The 27,796-nt window shown below is 28.5% G+C and overlaps 2 protein-coding genes across 8 annotated transcripts; both read right to left on the bottom strand.

Moving 5' to 3' along the window:
• Positions 1-3,640: 3,640 nt before the first annotated feature.
• Positions 3,641-18,056, bottom strand: LOC123270598 (biogenesis of lysosome-related organelles complex 1 subunit 1). 2 transcript variants are annotated; one of them, XM_044736723.1, is made up of 4 exons: positions 17,815-18,056; positions 7,040-7,112; positions 6,738-6,955; positions 3,641-3,762 (listed from the first exon to the last, which is right to left on the bottom strand). In XM_044736723.1, exons 1-4 carry the CDS (start codon positions 17,873-17,875, stop codon positions 3,728-3,730), a joined length of 387 nt encoding a protein of 128 aa, XP_044592658.1. In that variant the 5' UTR covers positions 17,876-18,056; the 3' UTR covers positions 3,641-3,727. The 2 variants fall into 2 exon arrangements, with proteins under 2 accessions (XP_044592658.1, XP_044592659.1); XM_044736724.1 differs by having other exon boundaries at positions 3,702-3,758; positions 17,815-17,889.
• A 1,351-nt stretch (positions 18,057-19,407) lies between these two features.
• Positions 19,408-27,475, bottom strand: LOC123270523 (transformer-2 protein homolog alpha). Of its 6 annotated transcripts, none has more exons than XM_044736621.1 (5): positions 27,292-27,474; positions 25,662-26,156; positions 22,563-22,777; positions 22,357-22,442; positions 19,408-19,729 (listed from the first exon to the last, which is right to left on the bottom strand). In XM_044736621.1, exons 1-5 carry the CDS (start codon positions 27,304-27,306, stop codon positions 19,704-19,706), a joined length of 837 nt encoding a protein of 278 aa, XP_044592556.1. In that variant the 5' UTR covers positions 27,307-27,474; the 3' UTR covers positions 19,408-19,703. The 6 variants fall into 6 exon arrangements, with proteins under 6 accessions (XP_044592556.1, XP_044592554.1, XP_044592557.1 ...); XM_044736619.1 differs by having other exon boundaries at positions 22,357-22,457; positions 27,292-27,473; XM_044736622.1 differs by lacking the exon at positions 19,408-19,729 and adding an exon at positions 21,780-21,986 and having other exon boundaries at positions 27,292-27,473.
• Between the last annotated feature and the right edge of the window lie 321 nt (positions 27,476-27,796).

A 27,796-nucleotide genomic window follows, 5' to 3' on the forward strand; every position in this document is an offset into this window, starting at 1 on the left:
ATAGTTCCTGTCCGTCTCACGAGCGGGACGTTCCTGATGCGGGATTCTTGAGGCATCCCTTAGGAACAAATTTTTTTTACACGGGTACTCTTTCTGAATGCACTTAAATATTACGTTTAGCTACGAAATACTTCTAATTTAAATTATATTGTTTATAAATATTACAAAATTTTATATGTAACCAATACTTCAAATCTCATTTTATTACTTATGTGAAACTAAATTATATGTATTTTACTTTTTGCTATTTGGCTCTATGCCTTAGCATTTAAATTTTAATAAATAAATAAATAAATAAATAAAGGTAATAAAATATAAAATTAATCTCCAAGCATGCAATTTAGTAATCAATTAAATTAATATCAAATATAATAAGCAATCACAATACTTGGAGTTTATTATTGATTATCATATTATTTTTAATGACAATTCGACTTATGCCTCTAAAGTTAGGAAAGAAAATTAGCCTACTTTTATGATTACGTGATACAGTTAGTAATTTTGCGAAGACTGTTATGTATAAACATAAAAATCTATAGTAGCTCCGAATAGTAGCTTACGAATGCTGGAGTACTGTTATGTTGAATTATGATGAGTGTAAATTTAACGAATTGCAAAAACTCCTAAATTGTGCTGAGGGCAATCTTAAGAGTTGCCAGATATACTTATATACAACCAATGCTGTATTCAGATTAACTAATATATCTTTTTATCTTTTTGTAACCTTTTTATTGGCCTTAAAGCTCTTGGGTTTCAATATAAAGAAAATATTTTGGAAACTAATTAAATAAAAAGTTTTCGAGACAAATTGATCAGATTACAGTTAGGATTTGATAATGAAGAAAATTAATTTTTTTTTCAAATTTCTACGACCATTTTTTGCTGAGTTATTAATTATTGATGCAAAAAAAAAAAAAAAAACGCACAAATTTAATATTTTTGTATTGTTTTATTTTTTTGCAAGTAAGAGATTTATCTACCAGAAAAAAATTGCCAATTTAAAAGAAAAATTTTTAAATGTAGATCATTCGATAGAAATTTTCGCGAAATGAATTTATGTGTAAAAAAATTTTTTTTTTTATTTTCAAACCACTTTTTTTAATAAAAAAAAAATTTTTTTTTCACCTTGACGAATGATAACTGTTTGGATAAATAGTTTAAAAAATTTATATTTTTGGCTTTTCTTTAATTTTTTTTACAACAAAAACAAATTTTTGGTTTTTTAAAATTCAAAGAAATTTTTCTTTAAATTGTCAATTTTTTTTCTAGTAGATATATCTATTACTTACAAAAAAAAAAAAAAAAAAAAAAAAAAAATAAATAATTTCTAATTTTGTGGTAAGAATTGTGAAAGGCGTAACTTCGTAAATTTAATTAATGAGTAATTAATGATGTATTGATTGCCAATTTTGAATTAATAATTTTACATGTTTTCTTCTTAGTAAGAACTGCGATATTATTTCGTAATTTAGTAACTTTAAATAGCATTTTGTTTACTCGAGAGTCTATAAAAAAAATTTCATCATTTCTAACAACTTTTTATGGTTTATTTTTAAATGCAAAAATAATTATTTTTAAAGATTTTTAGTAAGTTTAAAAAATTTTACTACTTAAATATAAAAAATTAATATTGAAATTGAATATGAAGAATTTTATTGAGCCAATTATTTTTCGAGTCTTTATTTTTCATTAACTAAATAAAAAATGTTGCTTGAAAATTTTTGAATTTTTTATTATCTTATAATAGTTAAAATAAATAAAAAATTACTTAATTTTTAGCAAAAATTCAAATATTGAATATTTAAAAGTCTCTCAGAAATTACTGGGTGTGCCATCTGTTAGGCGATAGGTAATACTTGGGTAATAATATCAAGAACATTACTATAAGTGGTGTCATCTCGGAAAAATAATTTTAATTAAAAAAATTTTTGAAAAAAAAAAATGGTAAATTTGAAATTCTAGTTTTAAATAATGTGAAAAAAATATCTCTCACTAATAAAAATGTTATATTTTTTTTCTATAGTGTATAATTCACTATTGATAAATAAATGATAAAAAATAAAAATTAATTTTCTTGAGAAGAAATTGAGAAGCAAATAAATTATAATAGGAAAAATTTATACACTAAAATACCTATTATTAATAATAATTTCACCTTTTCACAAAAAAATATAAAAAAAATATTCAAATTATTTTTCATTAAGATTTTTTACACGCTTTATATTAGCTTCACTTGTATGTCAGTTTGTCAGTATGTCAGTAACTCTCCGTGGGTAATCTGCGCGCCTGCGGCCTTCCTTGGTTCTGGTAGCCGTTTCTCAGGCTCGCTCTCCGAAATCGAACTCTGATTCCCCGTATTTATAATATTTATAAATAATTATTTTTTATTAGCTTCACTTGTATGTCAGTATGTCAGTATGTCAGTATGTAACTCTCCGTGGGTAATTTGCGCGCCTGAATATTTTTGATAATCAACAAATAATAGTTTAAAAAAACTAAAAAATCACGCTTTTATAAATAAACCAAACTAAAGTAAAAATAAATAATAGTTTAAAAAACTAAAACACGCTTTTATAGAAAACTAAACTAAAAAATAGAAAATAAATTTAAATTAAGAATAGTGTTAAAAATTTCAATAAATATAAATTAATAATAGTGTAAATAAAAAAAATGTATTTTATTTTAAAAAAAGCGTGGGGTGCTTTTTAAGATATTATCAAAATGATAATCACTCTACTCATATCTGTCAATAAAATATTTATAACTATTGACACCATGCACCTCACGCTTTTTTAAATAAAATACATTTTTTTATTTACACTATTATTAATTTATATTTATTGAAATTTTTAACACTATTCTTAATTTAAATTTATTTTCTATTTTTTAGTTTGGTTTTCTATAAAAAGCGTGTTTTTAGTTTTTTTAAACTATTATTTATTAATTTCAAGTTTTTAATCGTGTTTTCCAAAATGTGTGCATCCGTCGATTTTTTTGAAAATTTGCTATTTTTAACTTCTATCCTTTCTTCAACTTTTAAGCCCGGTCCGGTAAAGGTCCGTACATAATTACTATTTTTTATCGATTTTTAAAAATTATAAATTATTATCAGTACTGATTTTTTAAACTCTGTACTTCTTTTTTACTTATAATCAAGGCCAAGATTTTTGCCTTTTCGAAATGAATGGTTTAAATTCTTATATTTTGGCGAAAATATTGGTCTTAGAAGAAAATTTTTCAAAATTTAATTTTCTAAAAAAAATGTCCCTTATGATTTTTTTATACAACCTTCAAATTTTTTCTAATTATAAAAATGTCAATTTTAAAATTACGGCTTTCTGATTTGTTCTAAGAGGAAATTATAAGAGATATTTTTTTTATAAAATTAAATATTTTGAACAACTTTTATTTAAAAAAATTTTTTCTATTACCAATGCATTCGCCGTAATGATCACCATAATGAACATTATTATTATTCTAAATCAAAACTATTATTAATTTCGGATGGAGTTAATTAAATGAATAAAAAAAAAAGATTTTTGGTTTAAATCAATGGGTCAAGGGCGTTAAAACAATCAATTGAACAATATTTATGACATAATTTATTATATTTTTTTTAACTTCTTGCTATGAAAATATCAATGATTTTCAAAAAATCGAGAAGTTATTTAATTAATCATTAATTTATAATATATACAATTCTTTTTTTATAATAAATATATTTTAATCAATTAACATTCGATCCATGGGCATCTTGGCTGGCTAAAAAAAAAAAAATTGAAAGATATTAAGGTAAAAGACTCAATACCGAAACGACGAAGGGTACAAAACGTTTTTATTACTTAGAAAATATTCAAATGGTTCATTAGTAATAATAATTCATCCAATCATATAGAATAAACATGTAGTTACACGAAAATAATTAAATTTATCAATTTTGTCGAATTTAATTTAAAAAACAAACATGTTTTTTGAAAAAGTCTAAAAGACCCAGTATCGGAACACCTTAAATGCCTAGTCCCAATACCGGAATATGGTTGACCCAATACCGGAACGATAAATAAAACTAATTTTTTTAATCTAAAGAGTCCGCTTTTCGTAAGCTGGATTAATTAAATAATTAATTAACAAATCATAATACTTTATGTGAATTTTTCTGAATTTATAAAACTAATTTATAAAATGTTATCTTCGACTTAACTTTCGGCATCCTATGACCCAAATTTTACTTTTTGTATTTGAGTATTTTAGTTTATTTTTTATTAATTACTTAAAAATTAATGGAAACAATTATTGTTATTAGTGCGGCGATTATTATTTAATTATTGTATTTATTTAGTTAATAATTTTATATTATTGTTACCGAAGGTATGATTAAAATTAAGAAATTAAGCGTGTGAGAAATTATTACGAAGCCGAGCGAATTAATTGTAAAAGAAATTAAAAGACTGGGAAAATTATTCTAAGTTCCGAACAAGATTTAGTATGGGAAAGCGATGAATGGATATAAAATGAAAGAAATGACGATTATTATTTTGTAAGAAATAATTTAGGTAAGCGAAGATTTTATAAGTCCCGAGGACAATTTAGTATGGAAAATCAACGAATGGATATATAATGAAGGAAATTGCGATTAAAATAATAAAGAATTGTGAATTTGACGAAACGAATGGATAGAAAATGAAGGAAATTACGATTAAAATAATAAAGAATTGAGTTTCGAAAATAAAAACTTAGAATTTGGCGAGACGAATGGATAGAAAATGAAGGAAATTGCGATTAAAATAATAAATAATTATTTTTGAATGCTAGTTCGAGGACACCGGACAGGTGTCTAAAACGACCATTCCGGTTCGTTACAAGAGAGTTGGGGGAAAAATGATAAACGCCAAAATTTGGCTTGATAAGGAAGCAATTCTTTCTCGGGAGAATTACTCGGGCGAATATTCTTCACCAAGTAATTCTAGAGGATGATACTCTACCTGGAGTCTGACCAAGGCCCAGGTAAGTATCGTGAACCGACCGGATGAAAGTGCTACTCCCCGCAGTGTTCCCATCCGTCACATAATTATCGTAAACGTCACATAATTTGAAGCATTATACGATCGTACATCCGACTTTGATTATGTGACGAAAAGTTACGATAAAATGAGTCTTGTACGGTAATTGTACGATAATTTTCGATATGTTTGATTTTCATTCTTATCCATGCGGGTTAACTTTCATTTATTACCTGCTCGAAGTATGCAGCACCCCGCGGGTGCCCTACTATCGCCCTACACAGTTTATTTTGTTATGCTAATGTTTAATAAATTAATATGAATCAATATATAAAATTGATTATTTTTTTATTTGATTTCATTTCATGAAGAAACATTTTTTTTGTAAATATTTTTCAAGAGTAAATTTATGTCCGAATTTTAAATGAAAATATTTTGGCATAAAAAAAATTTAAACTATGTAAATTTAGTCAAGAACTTAAGTTTAAAATTTTTTTTTGTGCGTACGATAATTTTTCAGAAGATCCGATAATTTGACGGCACTGCTTATATTGTTTCTTGATTTTGAACCGCGAATATATGTGAAAAGAGTGTTCTAATGTATTGTTTATATTGTTTAATTTGATTATATTGTTTATATCGTTTATTAACATGATCAGGCCAATAAAGAGGTTTCCTTTTTCTTTGATTTATTTAAAATGAAGTGTTTTGTTTATATTTTGTTATTGATAATGTGATCCCCGTTTATGACCCTGGACTCCGGCGAGCAAATTTCGAGCCGGGGACAAATTAGTTATTGATATTTATAATTTTGAAAACGTGGACGTTACAATCCTACTACTACCTATAAAAAATTAAGCAGTTAATTCAGAACTCAAATGACATGTATGCATAGTGAAACTAACAATAATTATTTAATATTAAAAAATCAAATAAATTTTTACTAAAAATCAAAAAAAAAAAAATAAACGATTCGTGGTTATACTTGACGACACTTATGTAAAAAAGAAAATTTCAAAACAGAAATTTGCTTCTGTTCTTCAAGTTAAAATTTACGAATATTTGAAACAATTTTTATAATAAAATTACTTTTTGTTTTAAATGTTATTACCCAAAAACTTTTGTTGTTGTGCTTGATGTAAACAATCAACACAGTATATATCGTAAATGTCAATAAATAATATCAATATGGCTGACTGTTCCGATACTGGGTATTAGCTCATTTCGGGTGTACCAATAGACGAACAGTAAATTTTAAATAACAATAGGGTCTATTTTGTATTATCAATTAATTGCATCGAATTCTTATTATTTGTATTAATACATAAAAAAAAATTTTAGTGAAAAGTATTTCCATTAGGTTTCTATGAGCTTAAGATCATCGAGTGATTTCTTAGCAAAACCATTAAGAGACCTTGATAAGTCAGAAATCTAAGACTATTGACATCATTAACATTTTTTTTCAATATTTCCAATATAATTTAAAGTTTCATTCATATTTTATTATGTAAAAAAAAGATTGAGGTTTCTAATAAAGAAAAGTTTGTTTAATTTGATTGAGTACGAGATAAAATATAAAATAATAATTTTCAAATCGTTCCGGTATTGGGTCTTTTACCTTATTCATAAATTTATTGGTAACACATGAATTGCGGGACCTAACTACTATTTAAGAAATGTTCATCAGTATTGATTGTTGAATAATATTAAAAAATGGTTAAAAATGATTAAATTAACCTTTGTAAGAGTACTCCAAAGCGGTAGCTATCGTTCTCATATCACCTTCAATACTCTGTGCCCAATTTTCTGCATCACCAATTTCTTTCAGTGCACTTGAAAATGATTCGACTAAATTCAACCATAAATGTGTTTGTTTTGCAAATGCCGTTGCTGATTGTTGCAGTTGTTTAGCTTCGGCATCTAATTTTCGCTGGTTTAAATATGCCTGTGCAACACTAATCAATAAAATACATTTTCAGTCAATATCAATTAAATAATTTAATTAAATTAACATTAATCTAAGTTTCATAAATAATTACCGAACATTCAGATGATCAACCAATGCTTGTGTTAAGTTATTAGCTGCTCGAACCGCTTCTTTGCGTTTTTGTTCTAATATTTAAAGATAATACGCGTTACTAATGCCAGAAGGGCGCATCTCAACATCTACGCCCTTCTGGCTCTGCAGAGCCAAAAAGGCGTATAAAAAAATTTTTTTCCTCCAACCGGCCTAAAAATGTTTATAACATTCAGATCTGTAAGAAAAGTGAATAAAAAAATTAGGAAAACGGTTGAACCTGAAGGCCATCCCTGCAACTTCCCGCTAATTCCATACCTGGATGCTTAAAATTGCACTTATGCCGTTTTTGAGCGCTCTTCGAGCTCAAAAATACAGCTTATGTGTTGTTTTGAGCTCTCCGAGCTCAAACAGATAACATTTCTATGCTTTTGAGCTCTTCGAGCTTAGAAGTCTAATAAAAGTTTGATTGTTTAAAAATAAAGATATAATTCAAAATTGTTGGTTATAATTCAAAATTATTAAATATGTGGCGCCACCTATTGATCGTTATGAGTACTCTAAACAACAACATTGGCGCTGTCGCTTAGCTCGCGCTCGCGCCTGCGCCTTTACTCGCGTCTGCGCCTAGAAACATCTCGTAAAAGAAAAGTCTAGATCAAAATTCTTAATTTGGCTAAATATTAATTAAAAATCGATTAATTAATAATCAAAAGAGTTAAAATAAAGTAAAATTCATTTTGTATCAAAATCATTCATTTTGTTAATCTGGAAAGTGAATTTATCAAAAAGAGTTCTCTCCAACTCAATCGAGAGAATTTCAGCTGAAAATTCGAGAATCCCGCCAGTCAAGTATATAAGCCAGTCCATCCGGCGCTGCGAGTCAGTCTTCATTTCAAACGCTTACTATTCACATCGTGATATCAAGCTAAGATAAAAGTCTTTCACTGCAACGAACTTGTCTACAAGTAAAATCTTGTTATTCTGAGTGTGAGAAAATCATCTAAGTCAGCGTGTTTATAACCTAATCGAAAAGCATCTTCTTTGGCGACTTCTAGACAAGAAAATCATCGTGTTCAAGGCTCGGTACTTCTTTTCACCCTGTTAGGTGACCTACAAGCTTCCTTGTGGTACCCCTCAGAGAAAATCATCGTACCCAAGGCCCGGCTGGTCATCACCTTGTAAGGTGCACCTGCAGGCTCCCTTGAACACCTTCTAGAAGTCTATTCCTAATCAACAGATCCAGCACCTCTTCTCCTTTGGGTTTACGGTGTCTAACCACTATTTTAACCATTTGAGTGACTCATTGATTTCATAAAACGAAACTGTGATCTAAAAGATTGTGTGTTCTCTAACTTAAACTTATTGTTAATTTTGTAATAATTGTCAATAAAATTAACCTATAAAACTGACTCTCCAGCTATTGTTTTTTAACATTTTTTGGTAGCAGAGCGTGGTTTCAAGTGAAACAGTGTCAAGATGAGAGTCAGTCATATCAAGAATCATATTGATGAGCAGATGGAGCTCATCAAAATCATCAACGAGGCCACCACAAACTTAACTCGTGTCGGGGAAGAAAATATTTCGCTTCAACGTGTGGAGGCTAGGAAAACTGCTTTGCGTGACACCTGGAACAAATTCTCAGCTACTCATGATGCAATTAAAATTGCTATGAGAAAGTTAAGTGATCATAAGAAGCGAAAGGTATTAAGGCTCCCTTATCTCCAGGACAATCTCTACCGAATTACCTATGATGCATACCTAGAAGCATTGGAAAAGATGAACACCTTGTATTATCAGCTACGACAGGCTGAGAGCAGAGCATCGTCAGTCACGAATACGGAATTACCGGTTCATCATTTCGGTCCTCGTCTACCAAATCTTGATCTACCAAAGTTTAATGGTAATCCATCTGAATGGCTGCAATTCAAGGATCTGTTCACCTCCATGGTTCTCAACAATAATTCTTTATCCATCATATGGAAGCTTCATTATCTCAAGCAGAGTCTTACTGGTCCAGCAGCGGATTTTTTAAAGAATACAGCCTTAACAACTGATAATTTTCAAAAAGCATGGGATGCGCTAGTTTCATTCTACGAAAATAAGCGGTTGTTGGTAAATTCAGCGCTTCAATCATTAATTACCATGAAGAGGATGACAAAAGAATCAGCTGTGGAAATGGAAGGTCTCTATTCTACAATTACACAAATCTATCGAACTTTAGAGACACTTGGACGACCAGTTAACACTTGGGATGATTTCTTGGTGTTTATTACGGTTCAACGTCTGGATTCAGAATCTGTCAAGGCATGGGAACTCCATCTAGGTTCTACCAAAGATCCTCCAACTTGGAAACAGTTCATAGAGTTTCTGATGAGTCGATTACTAACTCTCCAAGCAGTCGAAAAATCAAGAAAGCCTGGGTCTCAGCATAATCCAAGAGTAACTACGGTTCATCATGCATCTGGAGATCCAAGTAATTTCAAAAAATGTTCAATTTGCTCCGCAGATCATTATACAGCTAAATGTCCAGAGTTTGCTAATAAACCACTTGAGAAAAATTGGCAATTATCAAAGACAAGAAGTTATGTTATAATTGCTTGAGAAATCATCTAGTCAACAAGTGTACTTCGACAAGAAGGTGTATGAATTGCGGAAAAAGACATCATACAGCTATCCATAGAGATGAAGCAGATTCAACACCAAATGTTCAAGCCAATTTAACATCTTATTCAACTTCAACAGCTAATCAAACTCTGCTCGCCACTGCTCAAGTCGCAGTCGTTTCGGAACAAGGATATCAAGTCCAAGCAAGAGCATTGATTGATCCTGGGTCTCAAGTATCTTTTATATCTAAAAGATTAGTTCAGCAGCTTCATCTTAAAAGGAAACCAGTAATATTCGAATTACATGGAATCGGCGCGGTAAATGCCGGAAGAACTCAAGGTCTGGTATCAGTTACATTACGACCTCACTTCAAGTCATCTCAACAAGTAAATATTCAAGCTCATGTTCTTCCTAAGTTAACAGCAAGGATTCAAGCTACGTCATCTGCAAATTGGAGTCATTTTCAACAACTTCAACTAGCCGACCCTAGCTACAATCAACCTGGTAAAATTGATGTTATCATTGGAGCAGATTATTATGGTCAAATTTGTCTTGAAGGACTACGAAAGGGACCAAATAACTCTCCTACGGCTCAATCAACGATCTTCGGATGGATCCTTTTTGGTCCCACTGGAAATTCTTCTACTTCTTCAATACAGTGTTTTCACACTTCTGTTGATGAAGAACTCTACGAACTTATACAAAGATTTTGGAAGCTCGATGATATTCCTGTAAGCAATAAATCTTCTTTAACCCCAAATGACCAAGAATGTGAAGATCATTTCAAGGAAACACATTCTCGAGATAATACTGGCCGCTATATCGTCAGATTACCATTTAAAAAGCCGGTCGAATCTCTTGGAGAATCAAAGAGTGCAGCACATCGTATGTTATTTACTTTATCTAAGCGATTCCTGAAAGACTCATCATTGCGGATAGCTTATCATGGATTCATGGATGAATATCAACGACTACAACATATGAGATTGGTATCTAAGTCTACTGCTGAGCCTAAGCACAGCTATTACTTACCTCATCACGGAGTAATACGAGAACAAAGTCTAACAACTAAATTGCGAGTGGTCTTCAATGCATCTTGTAAGACTTCAAGTGGGTTATCTTTAAATGACATTCTTCACACTGGACCTAAGCTACAAACTGAACTAATCGATGTACTCTTACGATTCCGGTTCTTTAAATATGTCTTCGTCTCGGATATTGAGAAGATGTACAGACAAATCATGGTCCATCCAAATGATTGGGATCTCCAGAGAATTTTGTGGAAAAACGAAAAGGATGAATTAATTATTTATCAACTAATGACTGTCACTTATGGGATGGCTTTGTGCTCCCTTTCTAGCTTTACGAGTTATGCAGCAACTAGTTGAAGATGAAGGACAAAAGTACCCTCTGGCTATATCAACTCTAACAAAAGGCCGATACGTTGACGATGTTTTCGGTGGTGAAGATTCCATTCAAGAAGCACAAGAAACGGTGAAACAAGTAAACAATCTCTGCATGGCGGGCGGTTTCCCTCTTAAGAAATGGATAAGCAATGAACCTTCAACTCTTCAATCAATCTCATCTGCGGATCAACTTCTGGCTTCTTCAGTAACAATTGATAAAAGTACAGTTGTACATGCTCTTGGCATGAATTGGAGTCCGATTACTGATAAGTTCCAGTTTACATGGAATATTCCTGCTTATTCAAAAATTACAAAACGGACAATCCTATCAACCATTGCTAGATTCTTCGACCCACTTGGACTTCTGGCTCCGGTAGTAATCACGGCAAAGATCTTTATTCAACTACTCTGGACGAATCAGCTGGACTGGGATGATCCACTATCTGCAGTTCTTTCAAATCAATGGAAAGATTTGATTCAGAGTTTCCAAGAGATGAATCAGATGTCAATTCCTCGCTGGCTTCAAACATCACGCAGTAATCCTTGTGAAATTCATGGATTTTGTGATGCATCTCAGCAAGCTCTCGCTGCTGTCATTTACGTCTTATCAAAAGATCCAAATGAAAAAACTCAGACTGTGTTATTGTGCTCGAAGACCAAGGTAGCTCCTATCAAGAGGCTAACGATCCCTCGACTAGAACTATCAGCTGCTGTACTACTAACAAAATTAGTTCATCACGTTCTTCAAAAGTTTGAAATAAAGAAACCTCAAGTTCATCTTTGGACGGATTCCGCAATCACACATACTTGGATAAATAATCATCCATCTCGTTGGAAAGAATTTATTCATAACAGAGTTTGCTTTATCCAAGAAACTCTTCCCGCAGCAAAATGGCATTTTGTACCAGGTAAAGAAAATCCTGCTGACTGCGCTACACGTGGATTAACTCCAACTCAGTTATTCAAGCATTCTATTTGGTGGTTTGGTCCTGAATGGTTAAAGCAGTCATCATCATCATGGCCTAATGGTTCAACAATTCCAACGATCAACGATAATCTGGAAGAACGTCCAATTAAAGTAATGACAACCAAACTTATACCTATGTCAATTGAAGAGTTTCTTCGGAGAACAACACCGAAACCATTTGATCAACTAAATCGCATTTATCATAATTTAACTCGACTACTTCGTATCACTGCCCTTTGTAGAAGATTCATTCTAAGATTACGGAAGAAAGCAGCAAATCTTAAAACTGAGCCAATCACTGTACAAGAATTAAACGACGCTAAATTCTACTGGGTCAAGATAACGCAACAACATGCCTTCAATCAAGAAATCAAACAACTATCCAGAGGAGAACATCTGTCCAACTCTAATCCTCTAGTAAGATTAACACCTTTTATCGATTCACAAGGGATTCTTCGAGTAGGAGGAAGATTAGAGTCATCTCACTTGCCATTTGGTGCCAAACATCCAGCTATTCTTCCACGAAATTCTCCACTGACTAAGATGATCATTGATAAAGCTCATCAAAAAACTCTTCATGGAGGAATCCAAAAGACTTTTATCCTTTATTCTAGATGAATTCTGGATTATTGAGGAAGAACTTCAGTCAAATCAGCAATCTGGAACTGTGTAAGATGTGCAAGATTCCGACAAATCAAGAGCCAACAACTAATGGGTCAATTACCAATTCATCGAGTTACTCCTTCTCGTCCCTTTTTGCATACCGGTGTTGACTATGCTGGACCATTCATGCTAAAAACTTGGAGAGGACGCAATGCTCGTGAATATAAAGCATACATTGCCTTATTTGTCTGTGAATCTACGTCAGCTATTCATCTAGAACTTGTCACCGATTATACAACTAATGCCTTTATAGCAGCTTATAAACGGTTTACTGCCAGACGTGGGATTTGTGCAACATTGAGAAGCGATTGTGGAACCAATCTCAGAGGAGCGGACTCGGAACTTCGAAACCTCTTTTCTTCAACATCAAAACAGCTTGGTAAGCTAGCTTCACTCCTCGCCAATGACGGTACTCAATGGTTGTTTAATCCTCCTTCTGCTCCTCATTTCGGTGGAAAGTGGGAATCTGGAGTGAGATCAACAAAACACCATCTTTGTAGAGTAATAGGAGAACAACAACTAACTTATGAAGAAATGAGTACCTTCCTGACTCAAGTTGAAGCTGTTTTGAACTCAAGGCCTCTATGTTCGCTCACTGAAGATCCTGATGATCTTTCCGTGCTAACTCCTGGTCATTTTCTTATAGGAGGGACCACTAAATATTGTACCTGAACCTTCTTTAGAAGATATTCAAATATCTCGTCTTTCTCGATGGCAGCTTCTGCGACGCATGACTGATGATTTTTGGACTAAGTGGTCTAAAGAATATCTTCAAAAGTATCAACCGATTTACAAATGGAATCAACCAATGCCTGAAATCAAACCAGGGTCACTAGTTCTCATTACGGATGAAAGATATCCACCAACAAAATGGCCTCTAGGACGTATCATCAAGGTTCACCCCGGTAAGGATGGCCACGTTCGAGTAGTTACTGTAAAAACGGCTACGAGTACCTTTGAAAGACCTGTCACTAAATTAAGAATCTTACCAATTCATTAACAATAGTTTGTTAAATCAATTTAACAAAGGCGGGCGGAAAATGTTTAAAAATAAAGATATAATTCAAAATTGTTGGTTATAATTCAAAATTATTAAATATGTGGCGCCACCTATTGATCGTTATGAGTACTCTAAACAACAACATTGGCGCTGTCGCTTAGCTCGCGCTCGCGCCTGAGCCTTACTCGCGTCTGCGCCTAGAAACATCTCGTAAAAGAAAAGTCTAGATCAAAATTCTTAATTTGGCTAAATATTAATTAAAAATCGATTAATTAATAATCAAAAGAGTTAAAATAAAGTAAAAATTCATTTTGTATCAAAATCATTCATTTTTGTTAATCTGGAAAGTGAATTTATCAAAAAGAGTTCTCTCCAACTCAATCGAGAGAATTTCAGCTGAAAATTCGAGAATCCCGCCAGTCAAGTATATAAGCCAGTCCATCCGGCGCTGCGAGTCAGTCTTCATTTCAAACGCTTACTATTCACATCGTGATATCAAGCTAAGATAAAAGTCTTTCACTGCAACGAACTTGTCTACAAGTAAAATCTTGTTATTCTGAGTGTGAGAAAATCATCTAAGTCAGCGTGTTTATAACCTAATCGAAAAGCATCTTCTTTGGCGACTTCTAGACAAGAAAATCATCGTGTTCAAGGCTGGGTACTTCTTTTCACCCTGTTAGGTGACCTACAATCTTCCTTGTGGTACCCTCAGAGAAAATCATCGTACCTGCTGGCCCGGCTGGTCATCACCTTGTAAGGTGCACCTGCAGGCTCCCCTTGAACACCTTCTAGAAGTCTATTCCTAATCAACAGATCCAGCACCTCTTCTCCTTTGGGTTTACGGTGTCTAACCACTATTTTAACCATTTGAGTGACTCATTGATTTCATAAAACGAAACTGTGATCTAAAAGATTGTGTGTTCTCTAACTTAAACTTATTGTTAATTTTGTAATAATTGTCAATAAAATTAACCTATAAAACTGACTCTCCAGCTATTGTTTTTTTAACATTGATAAAACACTATTTTTTGAGTTTTCAAACCGCAATAACTTTTGAATGAATGAACCGATTTTTACGCGGTTGGCGGCATTCGACGCAGTTTTTTTAAACCTTTTAAAAAATTTTTAAGTTTAAATTGATCAAACTAGAAATTTCGGAGTAATTCCGAAAAAACACTTTTTTAAGTTTTCTTTCCTGCACGATATCTCTCGAATGAATCAATCGATTTTGACTGAATTGGCGGCGATCGACGTGGTTTTTCAAGGTTAAGAGCTGAGTAGTTTTTGGAGTTAATCGATAAAGCCGTTCGAAAGTTATTCCAAAAAAACCACTTTTGAAAAAACTTTTTTTTACAGTTTTTTTTAGATTTCTCGAAATCTAAGTTTGGACAAGCCCTTTCGAATGGCGATTTTTGAAAATCTGAGATTTTCTTAGCGGGAAGTTAAAAATTTTTTTTTGTATACGCCCTTTTGGCTCTAAGACAAAAAAATTTTAAAGCCAAAAGGGCGTATAATTTTTTTTAATCATAATTAATTATTAGCCTTAAAAAAAAAAAGTTATAACACCGGTAAAAATAATAACTTTTCAACTGATTTTATTCAAAAAAAATATGGATTTGAATTTTAAAAAAACCAAAATAACAATAACATTCTGTTTGGATAAAAATCGAAAATCGAAAAATGAGAAAAAAATCGAAAATCAAAAATGTCAATCATCCCGAAATTTTCGTTTTTTCCCAAAATTTTCAAAAAAAACGTTGAATATGAATGCGAATTATTATTTTTATTTTTTTTTTTTTTTCTAAAAAGTACATTTAAAAAGAAACATTTCAAAAAAAAATCATCCTAATAAGTTAAATTTCAAAAAAGTTATGGTTATTTAAAAAAAAAAAAGCTTTCTGTTTTAAATAACTCGTAACTTTTTTTTGGTTGGGTAAAAAAATTTGAAAAAATTTTGAAAATTGTTTTCAGTAGGGTAAAGAAAGATACCAAAATTTCAAAAAAATCGAAAAGGGTCAGGTTTAAAAGTGGTCAATTTGGCATGGAATGCCCCATATTTATTATTTTAACTTCCCGCTAAGAAAATCGAAGATTTTCAAAAATCGGGAAGTTATTGTTTTCACCCCGTTTTGCAAAAATCGAGTTTTCATCAGATCTCGACGTTTGAAGGTCACAGAAAGCTTCCCTGACTATCCCCGCGAGGTTGTCACGGTGTCTGTATGTGTGTGTGTGTGTGTGTGTGTGAAAGTATGTGAACCGCTTATAACTTTTGAACAGCTTGACTGATTTCATCGAAGTTGGTGCCATTCGAAAGGGCTTGACTAAACTTAGATTTTGAAAACTATTCGGACCGATTCAGATCAATAGATTTTGAGAAATCTTCAAAAAACTGAAAAAAAAAATTTTTTCAAATGTGGTTTTTTTGGAATAACTTTTAAACGGCTTAAAGGTTCAATTCCAAAAACTAATCAGCTCTTAACCTCAAAAAACTACGTCGATCGCCACCAGTCCGGTCAAAATCGGTTGATTCGTTCGAGAGATATCGTGAACGAAAGAAAACCGAAAAAAGTGTTATTTCGGAATAACTCCAAAATTCCTAGCGCGATCAATTCAAAATTTAAGATTCTTTGTGAGGCTTGAAAAACTGCGTCAAATGCTGCCAACCGCGTGAAAATCGGTTTATTCATTCAAAAGTTATTGCGGTTTAAAAATTCAAAAAATAGTGTCACCAAATCCCTATCAGACTTTTGAGCTCGAAGAGCTTTTAAGCATAGGAAAGCAATCTCTTTGAGCTCGGAGAGCTCAAAATAACCCATAAATTGTATTTTTGAGCTCGAAGAGCTCAAAAACGTCATTGGTGCAATTTTAAGCGCCTAAGTATGGAATTGGCGGGAAGTTGCAGGGATGGCCTTCAGGGTCAACCGTTTTCCTAATTTTTTTACTTTTAGAAGCAGAAGATAATGATAATGGAGACGGCACCGGAGTCGTGCCGAGCTAAATTGATATTTTTGTTTTTTTTAACTAGTGTTATAACTTTTCTTTTTTTGTAAAGGCTAATAATTAATTATGATTAAAAAAAATGATACGCCCTTATGGCTTTAGAATTTTTTTGTCTTAGAGCCAAAATAGCGCATACAAAAAAAAATTTTTTATTCACTTTTCTTACAGATCTAAATGTTATAAACATTTTTAGGTTAGTTGAAGTGAAAAAAAATTTTTTTATACGCCCTTTTGATGACATTAAAGATAGCTGTCACTTGATTAATTTTTAGTTTTATTTGAACAATTGAATTAATTCTAAAAAATTATTTTAAAAAAATTGCGATTCTAATTTTTTAAAATTTCTACATGTCAATTTTTTAAATATTTTTTTTTGCCATAATTTATTTGTTAAAAAAAAATCTTAAAATTATTAAATATCTGCTAACTTTATTATCATGCCCTTTTGGCTCTGCAGAGCGAGAAGGGCGTAGATGTTGAGATGCGACCTTCTGGCATTAGTAACGCGAATTATTAAAATTAATTCAATAATTATCTATGATACTGAAATTAGCAGACACTTGTTAATTTTTTCATTTTTTCCTTAAAAATAAACCAGGTCTATAAATTATTTTTTAAAAATTGTATTTACAATTTTATAATAAACAATTTTAAAAATAAATTGTTCTTATTATAAAAGTTCTAAAAATTATAAGATGTCTCTCAATTTCAGTATCATAATAATTATAAAATTGAACTAGCAACAATTTGATAATTTTTTAATTTTGTTTAACAAAAAAAAATATTTCTTTAGAAAAATTATTTTAAAAAATTGCATTTTTAATTTTTGAAAATTTCTACATGTCAATTTTATTTTTTTTTGCCATAATTCATTTGTTGCAAAAGTTATTAAATATTTGCTAAATTAATTTTCATTAATAATTGAAATTTAAGTTAGCAATCACTTAATAATTTTTTTAATTTTATTTAACAAAAAATTGTTTTTTAAAAATTGCTTTTATAATTTTTTAAAATTTCTACATGTCAAATTTTTTCATTTTTTTTTGCCATAATTTATTTGTTACAATTCTTAAAATTATCAAATATTTGCTGAATTAATTTTCATTAATAATTTTATTATTTATTAATAATAATTAATAATTAATAATTTATACCTTGTGATTCTTTCTTAGCAGCTTGTTTATTTTGGTGCTCTTTAACAATGCTTGACAACATTATGAGATTTTTAACCTATCTTAAATTTAAGTTTGTTACAGGTAAATATATTTATACATATGACAGTAAAAAACTCCAAATATAATTTGAATAGATTATTAAAATTAATAGTTTTATTTACGTAAAAAATAGATTTAGAGTGAAAACAGAAAATAGCCAAAGTATAGCCGAAGACTGTCATTTATTGACGTATAAATATATCTACACATCTACGGATGAAAAATGAAACTGTCAAGTGGCGCCCTCTTTAATGAACTAATTTATTCAAATATTTTTGTATACAAATTTTAAGATTATTAAAATTATTACAATTTACAATAATTTATGTTATTAATAATTAATAATAAAAAAAAAAAAACAAAGAAGAAAATTAAATAAACTAAAACAAGGAAGTATACATTAAACAATTAAATAATTATTAATTTATTTATTCAATAATGGCTATTATAAATAAAACTAAATTTTAATTTTAAAACTAATTTTAATTTTCATAAATGGAAGTTTTTAATTACATTGAAGTTATAGTGATTTAATTTTTATAAAATTATTAAAAAATTTGTAATGTTAATTAATCTAAGTGTTTACATATAAACGTACTGAAGTCAATTTTTCTTCATATTTATAAAAAATCAATTGCAATAAAAAAAAATTCTTTTCAATTTTCACATGTGAAACTTTTAAATAAAATAATTTATATAATAATTTTATGTTTATAAGTAATTTTTTACATCAATTTTAACCAGTGTTTTATAATAACACTGAAAATTTTTAATTTTTATAAAAAATTAAATTACAATAAAAAAAATTCTAAAATTTCCACAAATAATTTTTTATAATTTTCACATGTGAAATTTTTGAAAAAATTTTTTTTTATTTTTATAAAAAATCTTTTACATAAATTAACTTCAGTGTCATGATATAATTCTAGTCAGCTGACAATTTTTAATTTTTATAAAAAATTACAATAAAAAAATTTTTTTATAATTTTCAAATGTAAAATTTTCAGTAAAATTTTTTTTAATAATTAAATTTTTAAAAGATTACTAAAAAATGTCAGTAAACTTCAGTGTCATAAAAAAGTTCCTGTGAAAGCAATAAAAAAAAAATTTACACAGGAAAGGAGGTGTTAGGATGGTGGAGGGACAGAAGAGATTAATAATAATAAAAGCTAATTTAAAATTGTAAATTTTATTTTAAATATTTTTCTATCGAGGATAAATTTAATGAAATATTGATAAAGAATATGATCAATTAATGACTTTAAAGATGTAATTAAAACGAAACATTTCTATCCGATGATTTGATAATCTTGATAATAAAATAATTTTTTGCTTGAACAAAATATCCCCGGTACGGCCCCTTAACTATTTTATCCGATTTTCTTTCGTAAAAAACTTTATTCAAAATAATTATTCAAAGTCTCCAGTATTATTATATTCTTGGATCTGGGGAGCTTGATGCGTATTTTCCGTTTGTATTTTATCTTGATGATTGACCACTAACAATCCCGTGGACTCTTCGTTTTTCAAGTAAAGCCTCGAGACACCCTTCGCAGTTCTTAGTTGTTCTTTAAGTGAACGGGATTGGATCATATTCTTTGTCAGCGCGAGATTAAACCCCTTGAGATCTTGAAAATTTGAGTAAGAGTTTTTTCCGAGTAAACATTCTTCATCAATTTTTTTATTATTTTTTTTCATTTATATATTGATATATATATATTGACATATATATTTAATTTATAAACAAGTTTCTTCGGTCTCTTTCTCTTTTCAAATCTCTGTTATTTTTTTCACTACCTTTTTTTTTCTTAACTTCAAACTTCCCTCTATCATCCAATACCTCTTGATTCAAAACCTTATAAACAAACAAACATGTTAGAGAACTTACATTCGCTCTTAGTTTTTTATTTATTTTTATTTATTCTTTTAATAATAATTATTATTACTAGTATTAATATTAATATTATTATTTTTTATTAAATTAAAAGATTAATTTTGTTGACTTATTTTTTATAAACTATTTAAAAATACCACATTTATTTACCTTATTACCCTCCCCTTATAAAAACGAAGGTGAATTGGTCTTATTAAATAATTTATATTAATCAGAAAATTTTAATTACCAAATCTAAACATATGAACAAAAAAAACAATTACAAGTCTTAAGATTTGGATTTATATCGCGCTAATACAATAAGGACGTTTTTAACGAAGATTAAATAATAGAAAATTAAATATTGCCATGACTAATTGTAAATAATAAATTTACAAATTTTTTTTTAATGAAACACAGTAATAAAAATTTTGATAGGCTCTATCTTAAGATACATAATTAAAAAATGACCTTGCATTTCGTCAACTACTGACATTTTTAAAGATATAAGTTCATCCTGATATTACACTCATTGAGACCTTTCATTTGAGTACCCACATCAATTTTTCATATATTTTGTATATTTATATATTTCACAAATACCATATATATAAAATATATAAAAAAAGCCATGTAGGTACTCAAATGAAAGGTCTCGATGAGTGTAACTTCAAAATGAGTTTATATCTTTAAAAATGTCGATAATTAAGAAAATACTTTGTATCTTGTGAAATATTGACATTTTTAAAATATAAGCTCATCCCGATGTTAAACTCACCGAGACCTTTCATTTGAGTACCCACATCAATTTTTCATATATTTTGTATATTTATATATTTCACAAATACCATATATATAAAATATATAAAAAAAGCCATGTAGGTACTCAAATGAAAGGTCTCGATGATTGTAACATCGAAATGAGCTTATATTTTTAAAAATGTTAATAACTAAAAAACGACCTTGTATTTTGTCAACTATTGAGATTTTTAAAGATATAAGCTAATCCCGATGTTGTACTTATCAAGACCTTTTATTTGAGTACCCGCATAAATTTTTCATATATTTCATATATTGACAAATATATATAAATATATGAAAAATATATCAAAATGTGTGTAAGTACTCAAATGAAAGCTCTTGATAAACGTAACATCAGGATGAGCTTACATCTTTAAAAATATCAATAATTAAAAAATGACCTTGCATTTCGTCAACTACTGACATTTTTAAAGATATAAGTTCATCCTGATATTACACTCATTGAGACCTTTCATTTGAGTACCCACATCAATTTTTCATATATTTTATATATTTATATATTTCATAGTAGCATATATACAAAATACATAAAAAATGCCATGTGGGTACTCAAATAAAAGGTCTCGATGAGTGTAACATCAAAATGAGCTTATGTTTTTAAAAATGTCGATAATTAAAAAATGACCTTGTATCTTGTCAACTATTGATATTTTCAAATATATAAGCTCACTCCAACATTACACTCATCGAGACCTTTCATTTCAGTACCCACATCGATTTTTCATATATTTCATATATTTATATATATTACATATATGTATATATGAAAAATATATCAAAAATGCATGTGGGTACTCAAACGAAAGCTCTTGACGAGTGTAACATCGGTATGAGCTTATATTTTTAAAAACGTCAATGTTTAAGAAAGTACAGTGCAATTTAACAAAATTCATTATATAATAAACCAAAATTTTAAGTTTTTATAGTTTACAAGTTACACAAGTCACATAGTGACTGCAGGGTTGCTACTAAATAATTATATTTTTTTTATTGACGTCCTAATTGTAAGTAACACGATACACATTAAAACAATCTTTAAAATATATATATATATATATATATATATATATATATATATATATATATATATATATATATATATATATATATATATATATTTTTCGTAATAGAAAAATGAAAAGGTAAATTTTCTGACAGATTAATTTAAAAGCCCACAATAATAATTCGAGCTTAGTCAGATATAAAAACATAATGCAATATTTTATTTAATATTTTTTATATTAATTATCTTTGTTTATTGAATATTGTTATTCATTTATTTTTTTTTTTTATTAAGTCATTTTGACCCTCCCGCTAGTATAGAAGAAATAAGAAGGGTCAAAGGCTCAAGACAGATAAATGGCTTCCGATACACCTGGCCCACTCGCATCGCAACTCGACTCACTTTAATATCGACCTGAAATTAATTAAGCAACAAAAAAACTGTGATTGTTTTTGAATACCCGTACACTCTCGTAATAGGACTTTAATTTTTCTACCGCTAAAAAATAATTACTGAGACCATTTTTAACATTTACTCTCTCATTTTTTAATCTTAAATTACCAGGATAATTATATGCTCCGAAATTACGTAGACATATGGCCTGTATTGACATTTAAATTTATAATTTTTTTTTAACAAATTAATAATTTAATAATAATCATACAAGATTTAATTAAAATAATAATTATAAATCCGGTATTAGAATCCGAGCTCTCAGGATTTTGTAGACCATATATCTACATGCGATAAGGTGATTTTGGAAACATGGAATGATCAGACTTACGTGGTGAGTAGGAGCGTGACCGTGAACGATCATAACGTGGTCTCCGGCGGTTGTAGTATGGACTCGGCGAGCGACGGTAACTGCTTCTGTGGTTAGAACTTCTGACGTGATAAAATTTGTTTCAATTATTGAACATTTTAATTGTTTAAAATTCAAAATGCCAATAAATAAAATTTTATTCTATTAGTTATAAAATTTGAACTTACTCTCGGCGTCGAGGTCCATTCCAACCTCTGTCATGCAAGTATGTAGGTTTTCCCATGTAAATTCCGGGTGTGGGGGTGTGTGCTCGTTGTGTAATTGAAAAGTCAACTCTTATTCGTCGGCCGTCTATCTCCATTCCAGAACATTGCTCTTTTGCCACTTTTGCGTCTTCACTTGATTTGAAATATACAAAACAGAATCCTCGTGATCGGCCAGTCTGTAATTATACAAAATTGTTTTAAAATTTATATAAATTTTTTTTTTTTCTATTTAGATTTATAATTAATTTGGTTAAAATAAATTTGAATGTTGCTAAAGGCCTTTAACATAGTACATAAGCTGTATGAGTACTTGTTCTAAATCTTTAGCGATTTTATGTACCAGACTAAAGAAAATGCTGGAATAATAATAGAAAAACTTAGATAAAATTTCAATGGCTCTTGTATTTTTATCATTCAAATTTTATCTAATTAATTTTTAACTTCGCGTGTGCGTGTGTGTGACTATGTGACTCGCTTATAACTTTTGAACGACTGAACCGATCGGAACGTACCAAACGGCGTTCTAAAGAGTTTCCTCAAACATAGATTTCCTGAGAATTTGAACCGATTCGGACCGATAAATTTTGAAAAATCTCAAAAAAAATCATTTTTGAAAGTGATTTTTTTGGAATATCTTTTAAACGGCTCTATCGATCAACTTCAAAAACTAATCCGCCCTTAAGCTTGAAAAACCACGCAGATCGTCGCTAATCCGGTCAAAATCGGTTGATTCGTTCGAGAGATATCGTGAACGAAAGAAAACCGAAAAGTGTTTTTTTGACATAACCGTCATTTCTTCTCGGATCGTTTTTGATGATATAGAATAATTTCAGAGCTTAAAAAACCGCGCCGCCAAAAACGTGGAAATTGGTTGATTGGTTTGAGAGATATCCTCGATAAAATATTTGGAAACAAGTGTTTTTTTAACATAACTCCGACATTTTTTGGAATAACTTTTAAACGACTGCACTGATCGATTTCAAAAACTAATCAGCTATTAGCATGAAATAATTACGTCGATCGCCGTCAAGCCGGTCAAAATTGGTCAATTCGTTCAAGAAATATCATGAACGAAAGAAAACCAAAAAAAGTGTTTTTTTTGGAATTACTCCAAATTTTCTAGTTTTATCAATTCAAACTTGAAGATTCTTCATGAAACTAAAAAAATTTCGTCAAATACTGCCAACCGCGTGAAAATCGGTTGATTCATTTAAAAGTTAGTGCGGTTTGAAAATTTTAAAAATATTGTTCTATGATACTTCTATCAGACTTTTGAGCTCAAAGAGCTCAAAATAACACATAAATTGTTTTTTTGAGCTCGAAGAGCTCAAAAACGTCATTAGTGCAGTTCTATGCACTTAGGTATGGAATTAGCGGGAAGTTGCACGGATGGCCTTCAGGGTCTACCGTTTTTCTAATTTTTTATTTTAAGTCTAACTAAATTAACAATTTTTTTTTCTTTCTATGTTATAAAATGCTTTAATTTTTTGTAAAACCAAAGTCGCCAATAACCTAGTAGTCCTAAAGCGACTTACAAATTAAATAAGTAAATAAATGAATTAACAATTAAAATTATTTTTTAAAAGTTTTTGTAAATTAAAAAAATTGCCAGATATAATTTTCAGGAATAAAATACTAAAAGTTTTAAGCTAATTTTAATTTGAAAATTTTTTAACTTAATTTTTTTATGAAGAATAGGACACAAATTGTAATTAAATTTTAATTATGAACATTGTTAACAAAAAATTATATGATTATCATGTGAAAAATATTTTTAAAAGATTTTAGTATTTTAGATCATTTTTTTTTTTTTTAATTCCTAAAAAGTTGTCAAATTTCTGTTAACTTAAATATAATTTTTTTTATAATTTACTACGATGAAATTAACAAACCTTTGATAATATTTAGAAATTATTTGCCGAGTTAATTATAATAAAAAATAAATTTTTTTTTTTTAATAATTCCGCACGTAGGAATTATAAAAAATCATGCGTGCCATTTTTTAAACTATTTTATATTTATTTTTTAAATAAAATCAAATTAATTCTCAACTTGCAAAATTTTTGTCAAATAATTAATTTTATGTGTCAAAATCATGAAATGTCTGTTAATTTCAGTATCTCTACTAATTTTGAAGTACTATAAATAATTTTTATGATATTTTAATTAACAAACATCAAACTCAAAATTGTTATAACAGATCAATTATTGTGAAAAAAATATTTTTTTTAATTTGTACTTATAATTTATAATACTGAAATGAGCTGACGATTAAATTCAACAATTTTTGATTTTTTTTTAACAATTAAATTACAATTATAAAAATACATGGATAATTTTTAAAATTTTCTACAATTTTTTAAAAAAAATATTTACTTACTCTGAAATTAAACAATGCAAAAGATAACTAATAAATAAAGACCAAGTTAAATAAAAATGAAAATTAGATAGTCGACATCTAAAAATCCTTAGAATTTTTTTTTAATGACAAAATTATTAAAAAATAATAAAAAAAAAATTTTCATTAATTAAAAATTAAAAAAACTATGTGCAATTTTTTAAAAATATTTTTTGGTTATAATTTAATAAATAAAAAAAAATTTTAATCGTGAGCTAACTTTAGTATTATTAAATATAGACCAAGTTAAATAAAAATGAAAATTAGTTAGTCGACATCTAAAAATCCTTAGAATTTTTTTTTAATGACAAAATTGTTAAAGAATAATAAAAAAAAATTTTTCATTATTAAAAAACTTGAAAAACTATAAGTGAAATTAAAAAAAAATATTTTTTAGTTAAAATTTAATAAATAAAAAAATTAAAAACATCAACTAACTTTAGTATTGAAAATAAATTATTTAGTATTAATTTATTATTTATTTTAGTAAATAAATTATTTAGTATTATAAATAAATGAAAATTAAGTTAGCCGACATTGAAAAATTACTAAAAAACTTGAAAAACTATAATTACAATATTTTTAGTTATAATTTAATAAATAAAAAAATTAAAAATATCGGCTAACTTTAGAATAATTAATAAAAATAAAAAATAACTAACCTTAGCATCGATAACAACTTCAACCCGTTCAACTGGTCCATACTTAGAAAAAATATGATGAATTTGCAGCTCAGTAGTGTAAATAGACAGCCCAAAAACTCCTAGACAGCGTGAAGGACAAGGATTGTCGCGATTGCCGACGTGTCGGCGTCTCGAAGACATGGGGCTGCGTGAGTGTGACCGGTAAATATTGCGATCTCGTTCACGGGAATAGCGCGATCTTGAGTAAGAGCGTGATCGACTGCGAGAATACCGTCCGTCACCTCCACGGTAGGGTGATCGGCTGCGACTGCGACTTCTTCCGGCTGCATATTTGGTATTGCGATATGGTTTACGTCCACGTGATACAGAGCGACTTCGTGACCGCGAGTACTCCTTAACCGGTCGTTCTTTCCGCTCCCTTGACTTACGCGATCTGGATCGTGATCGGGAATCACGAATACCTCCATCTGCTGTTCGGGGTCGGCGAGGACTAGCGCTACGACTCCCACTGTGCTGTAAATATAAAATATAAATTATAAATAAAAATAAATTTCTAATTTTGGCTAAAAAATTAAAAAAAAAATTTTTAATTAAAGAATTTAAAAAAAATTAATTTTTTTTTTTAATAAAAAAATAATTTTTTTTTTTAATAAAAAAATAATAATTTTTTTTTAATAAAAAAATAATAATTTTTTTTTTTAATAAAAAAAAGTAATTTTTTTTTTAATAAAAGAAAATAATTTTTTTGACTTTGTAAAGATAGAAATAAATTATAATTGAAAACTATTTAGGCTAAAAAATTAAAAAAAATTTTTTTAATTAAAGAATTTAAAAAAAAATAAATAAAATAATAATTTTTTTTTTAATAAAAAAAAAATTAATTTTTAGAATTTGTAAAGATAGAAATAAATTATAATAAAAAACTATTTTGGCTAAAAAATTAAAAAAAATTTTTTCAATTAAAGAATTTAAAAAAAAATAAATAAAATAATTTTTTTTTTAATAAAAAAAAATAAATAAAATAATTTTTTTTTTAATAAAAAAAAGTAATTTTTTTGACTTTGTAAAGATAGAAATAAATTATAATTGAAAACTATTTTGGCTAAAAAATTAAAAAAAAATTTTTTTAATTAAAAAATTAAAAAAAAAATAAATAAAATAATTTTTTTTTTTAATAAAAAAAAAATTAATTTTTAGAATTTGTAAAGATAGAAATAAATTATAATAAAAAACTATTTTGGCTAAAAAATTTAAAAAAATTTTTCAATTAAAGAATTTTAAAAAAAAATAAATAAAATAATTTTTTTTTTATTAAAAAAAAAATTAATTTTTAGAATTTGTAAAGATAGAAATAAATTATTATAAAAAACTATTTTGGCTAAAAAATTAAAAAAAATTTTTTTAATTAAATAATTAAAAAAAAAATTTTAAATAATTAAAAAAAAATTTTTTTATTAAAAAAATAATTGATTTTTAATTTGTAAGGATAGAAATAAATGATAATTGAAAACTAAAAATAAAATATGAGCATACATTAGAGAATCAATAGTTTTGCTGTGAGGAAATGAAAAATTTTTTATTTTATGGTTAGCTAATTTTAATTTTGTAATTTATTTATTAAAAGACTTGTAAAAAAAAAAAATCTTACCTCAATGTCACTCATTTTTTGTAGAATTAATAAAACTGATTTTTACAGATGTATAAACGTGGTAATTATTGCAAATGGACTGAGAATTAATGAAGAGCGAATTGATGGCGTCACTTATATTTCAATGGCGGACGGCGAGGTTTTCAGTTTTGGTATTGTCTAATTCGTCTAGATAGAACTGGAGACAAGCGGAATAACACGGAACTTACTAAGGAATATATTTTACTACCAACATCCGATGTTGCTAAGTTACCAGTAAACCAAGCTAGTCATTGGTTCATGTTTGATCAATATGGCGTTCATTGATTAAAATTATCAGTAATTTAATTGGGAATTGTAATAAAGTTAGCCGACTTTTTTAATTTTGTTTCTATTATTAAATTAGTAATAAAAAATATTTTTTTTTTTTTAATTGTACTAATAGTTTTTTTAGTTTTTTACAAATAAAAATTTTTTTTTTTTTGTAATAATTTTTTTAATTCAAAATAATTTTTAATTTTAGCTA

Source organism: Cotesia glomerata, linkage group LG8, assembly GCF_020080835.1.
Source record: "Cotesia glomerata isolate CgM1 linkage group LG8, MPM_Cglom_v2.3, whole genome shotgun sequence".
NCBI classification, from domain to species: Eukaryota; Metazoa; Arthropoda; class Insecta; order Hymenoptera; family Braconidae; genus Cotesia; species Cotesia glomerata.

Bases quoted from the DNA above. Each gene is read 5' to 3' on its own strand.
- LOC123270523 (XM_044736617.1), bottom strand. The intron at 22,778-25,661 runs GTTAGTTATTTT...GTATAATTACAG, and splicing joins AAGTTGTTATCGATGCTAAG to ACTGGCCGATCACGAGGATT. The intron at 22,458-22,562 runs GTAAGTTCAAAT...TTATCACGTCAG, and splicing joins AATGGACCTCGACGCCGAGA to AAGTTCTAACCACAGAAGCA.
- LOC123270598 (XM_044736723.1), bottom strand. From the start codon at position 17,875: ATGTTGTCAAGCATTGTTAAAGAGCACCAAAATAAACAAGCTGCTAAG. The intron at 6,956-7,039 runs GTAATTATTTAT...TTTATTGATTAG, and splicing joins GTTGATCATCTGAATGTTCG to TGTTGCACAGGCATATTTAA. The intron at 3,763-6,737 runs GTTAATTTAATC...TTTTTTTTTTAG, and splicing joins TTTGGAGTACTCTTACAAAG to CCAGCCAAGATGCCCATGGA.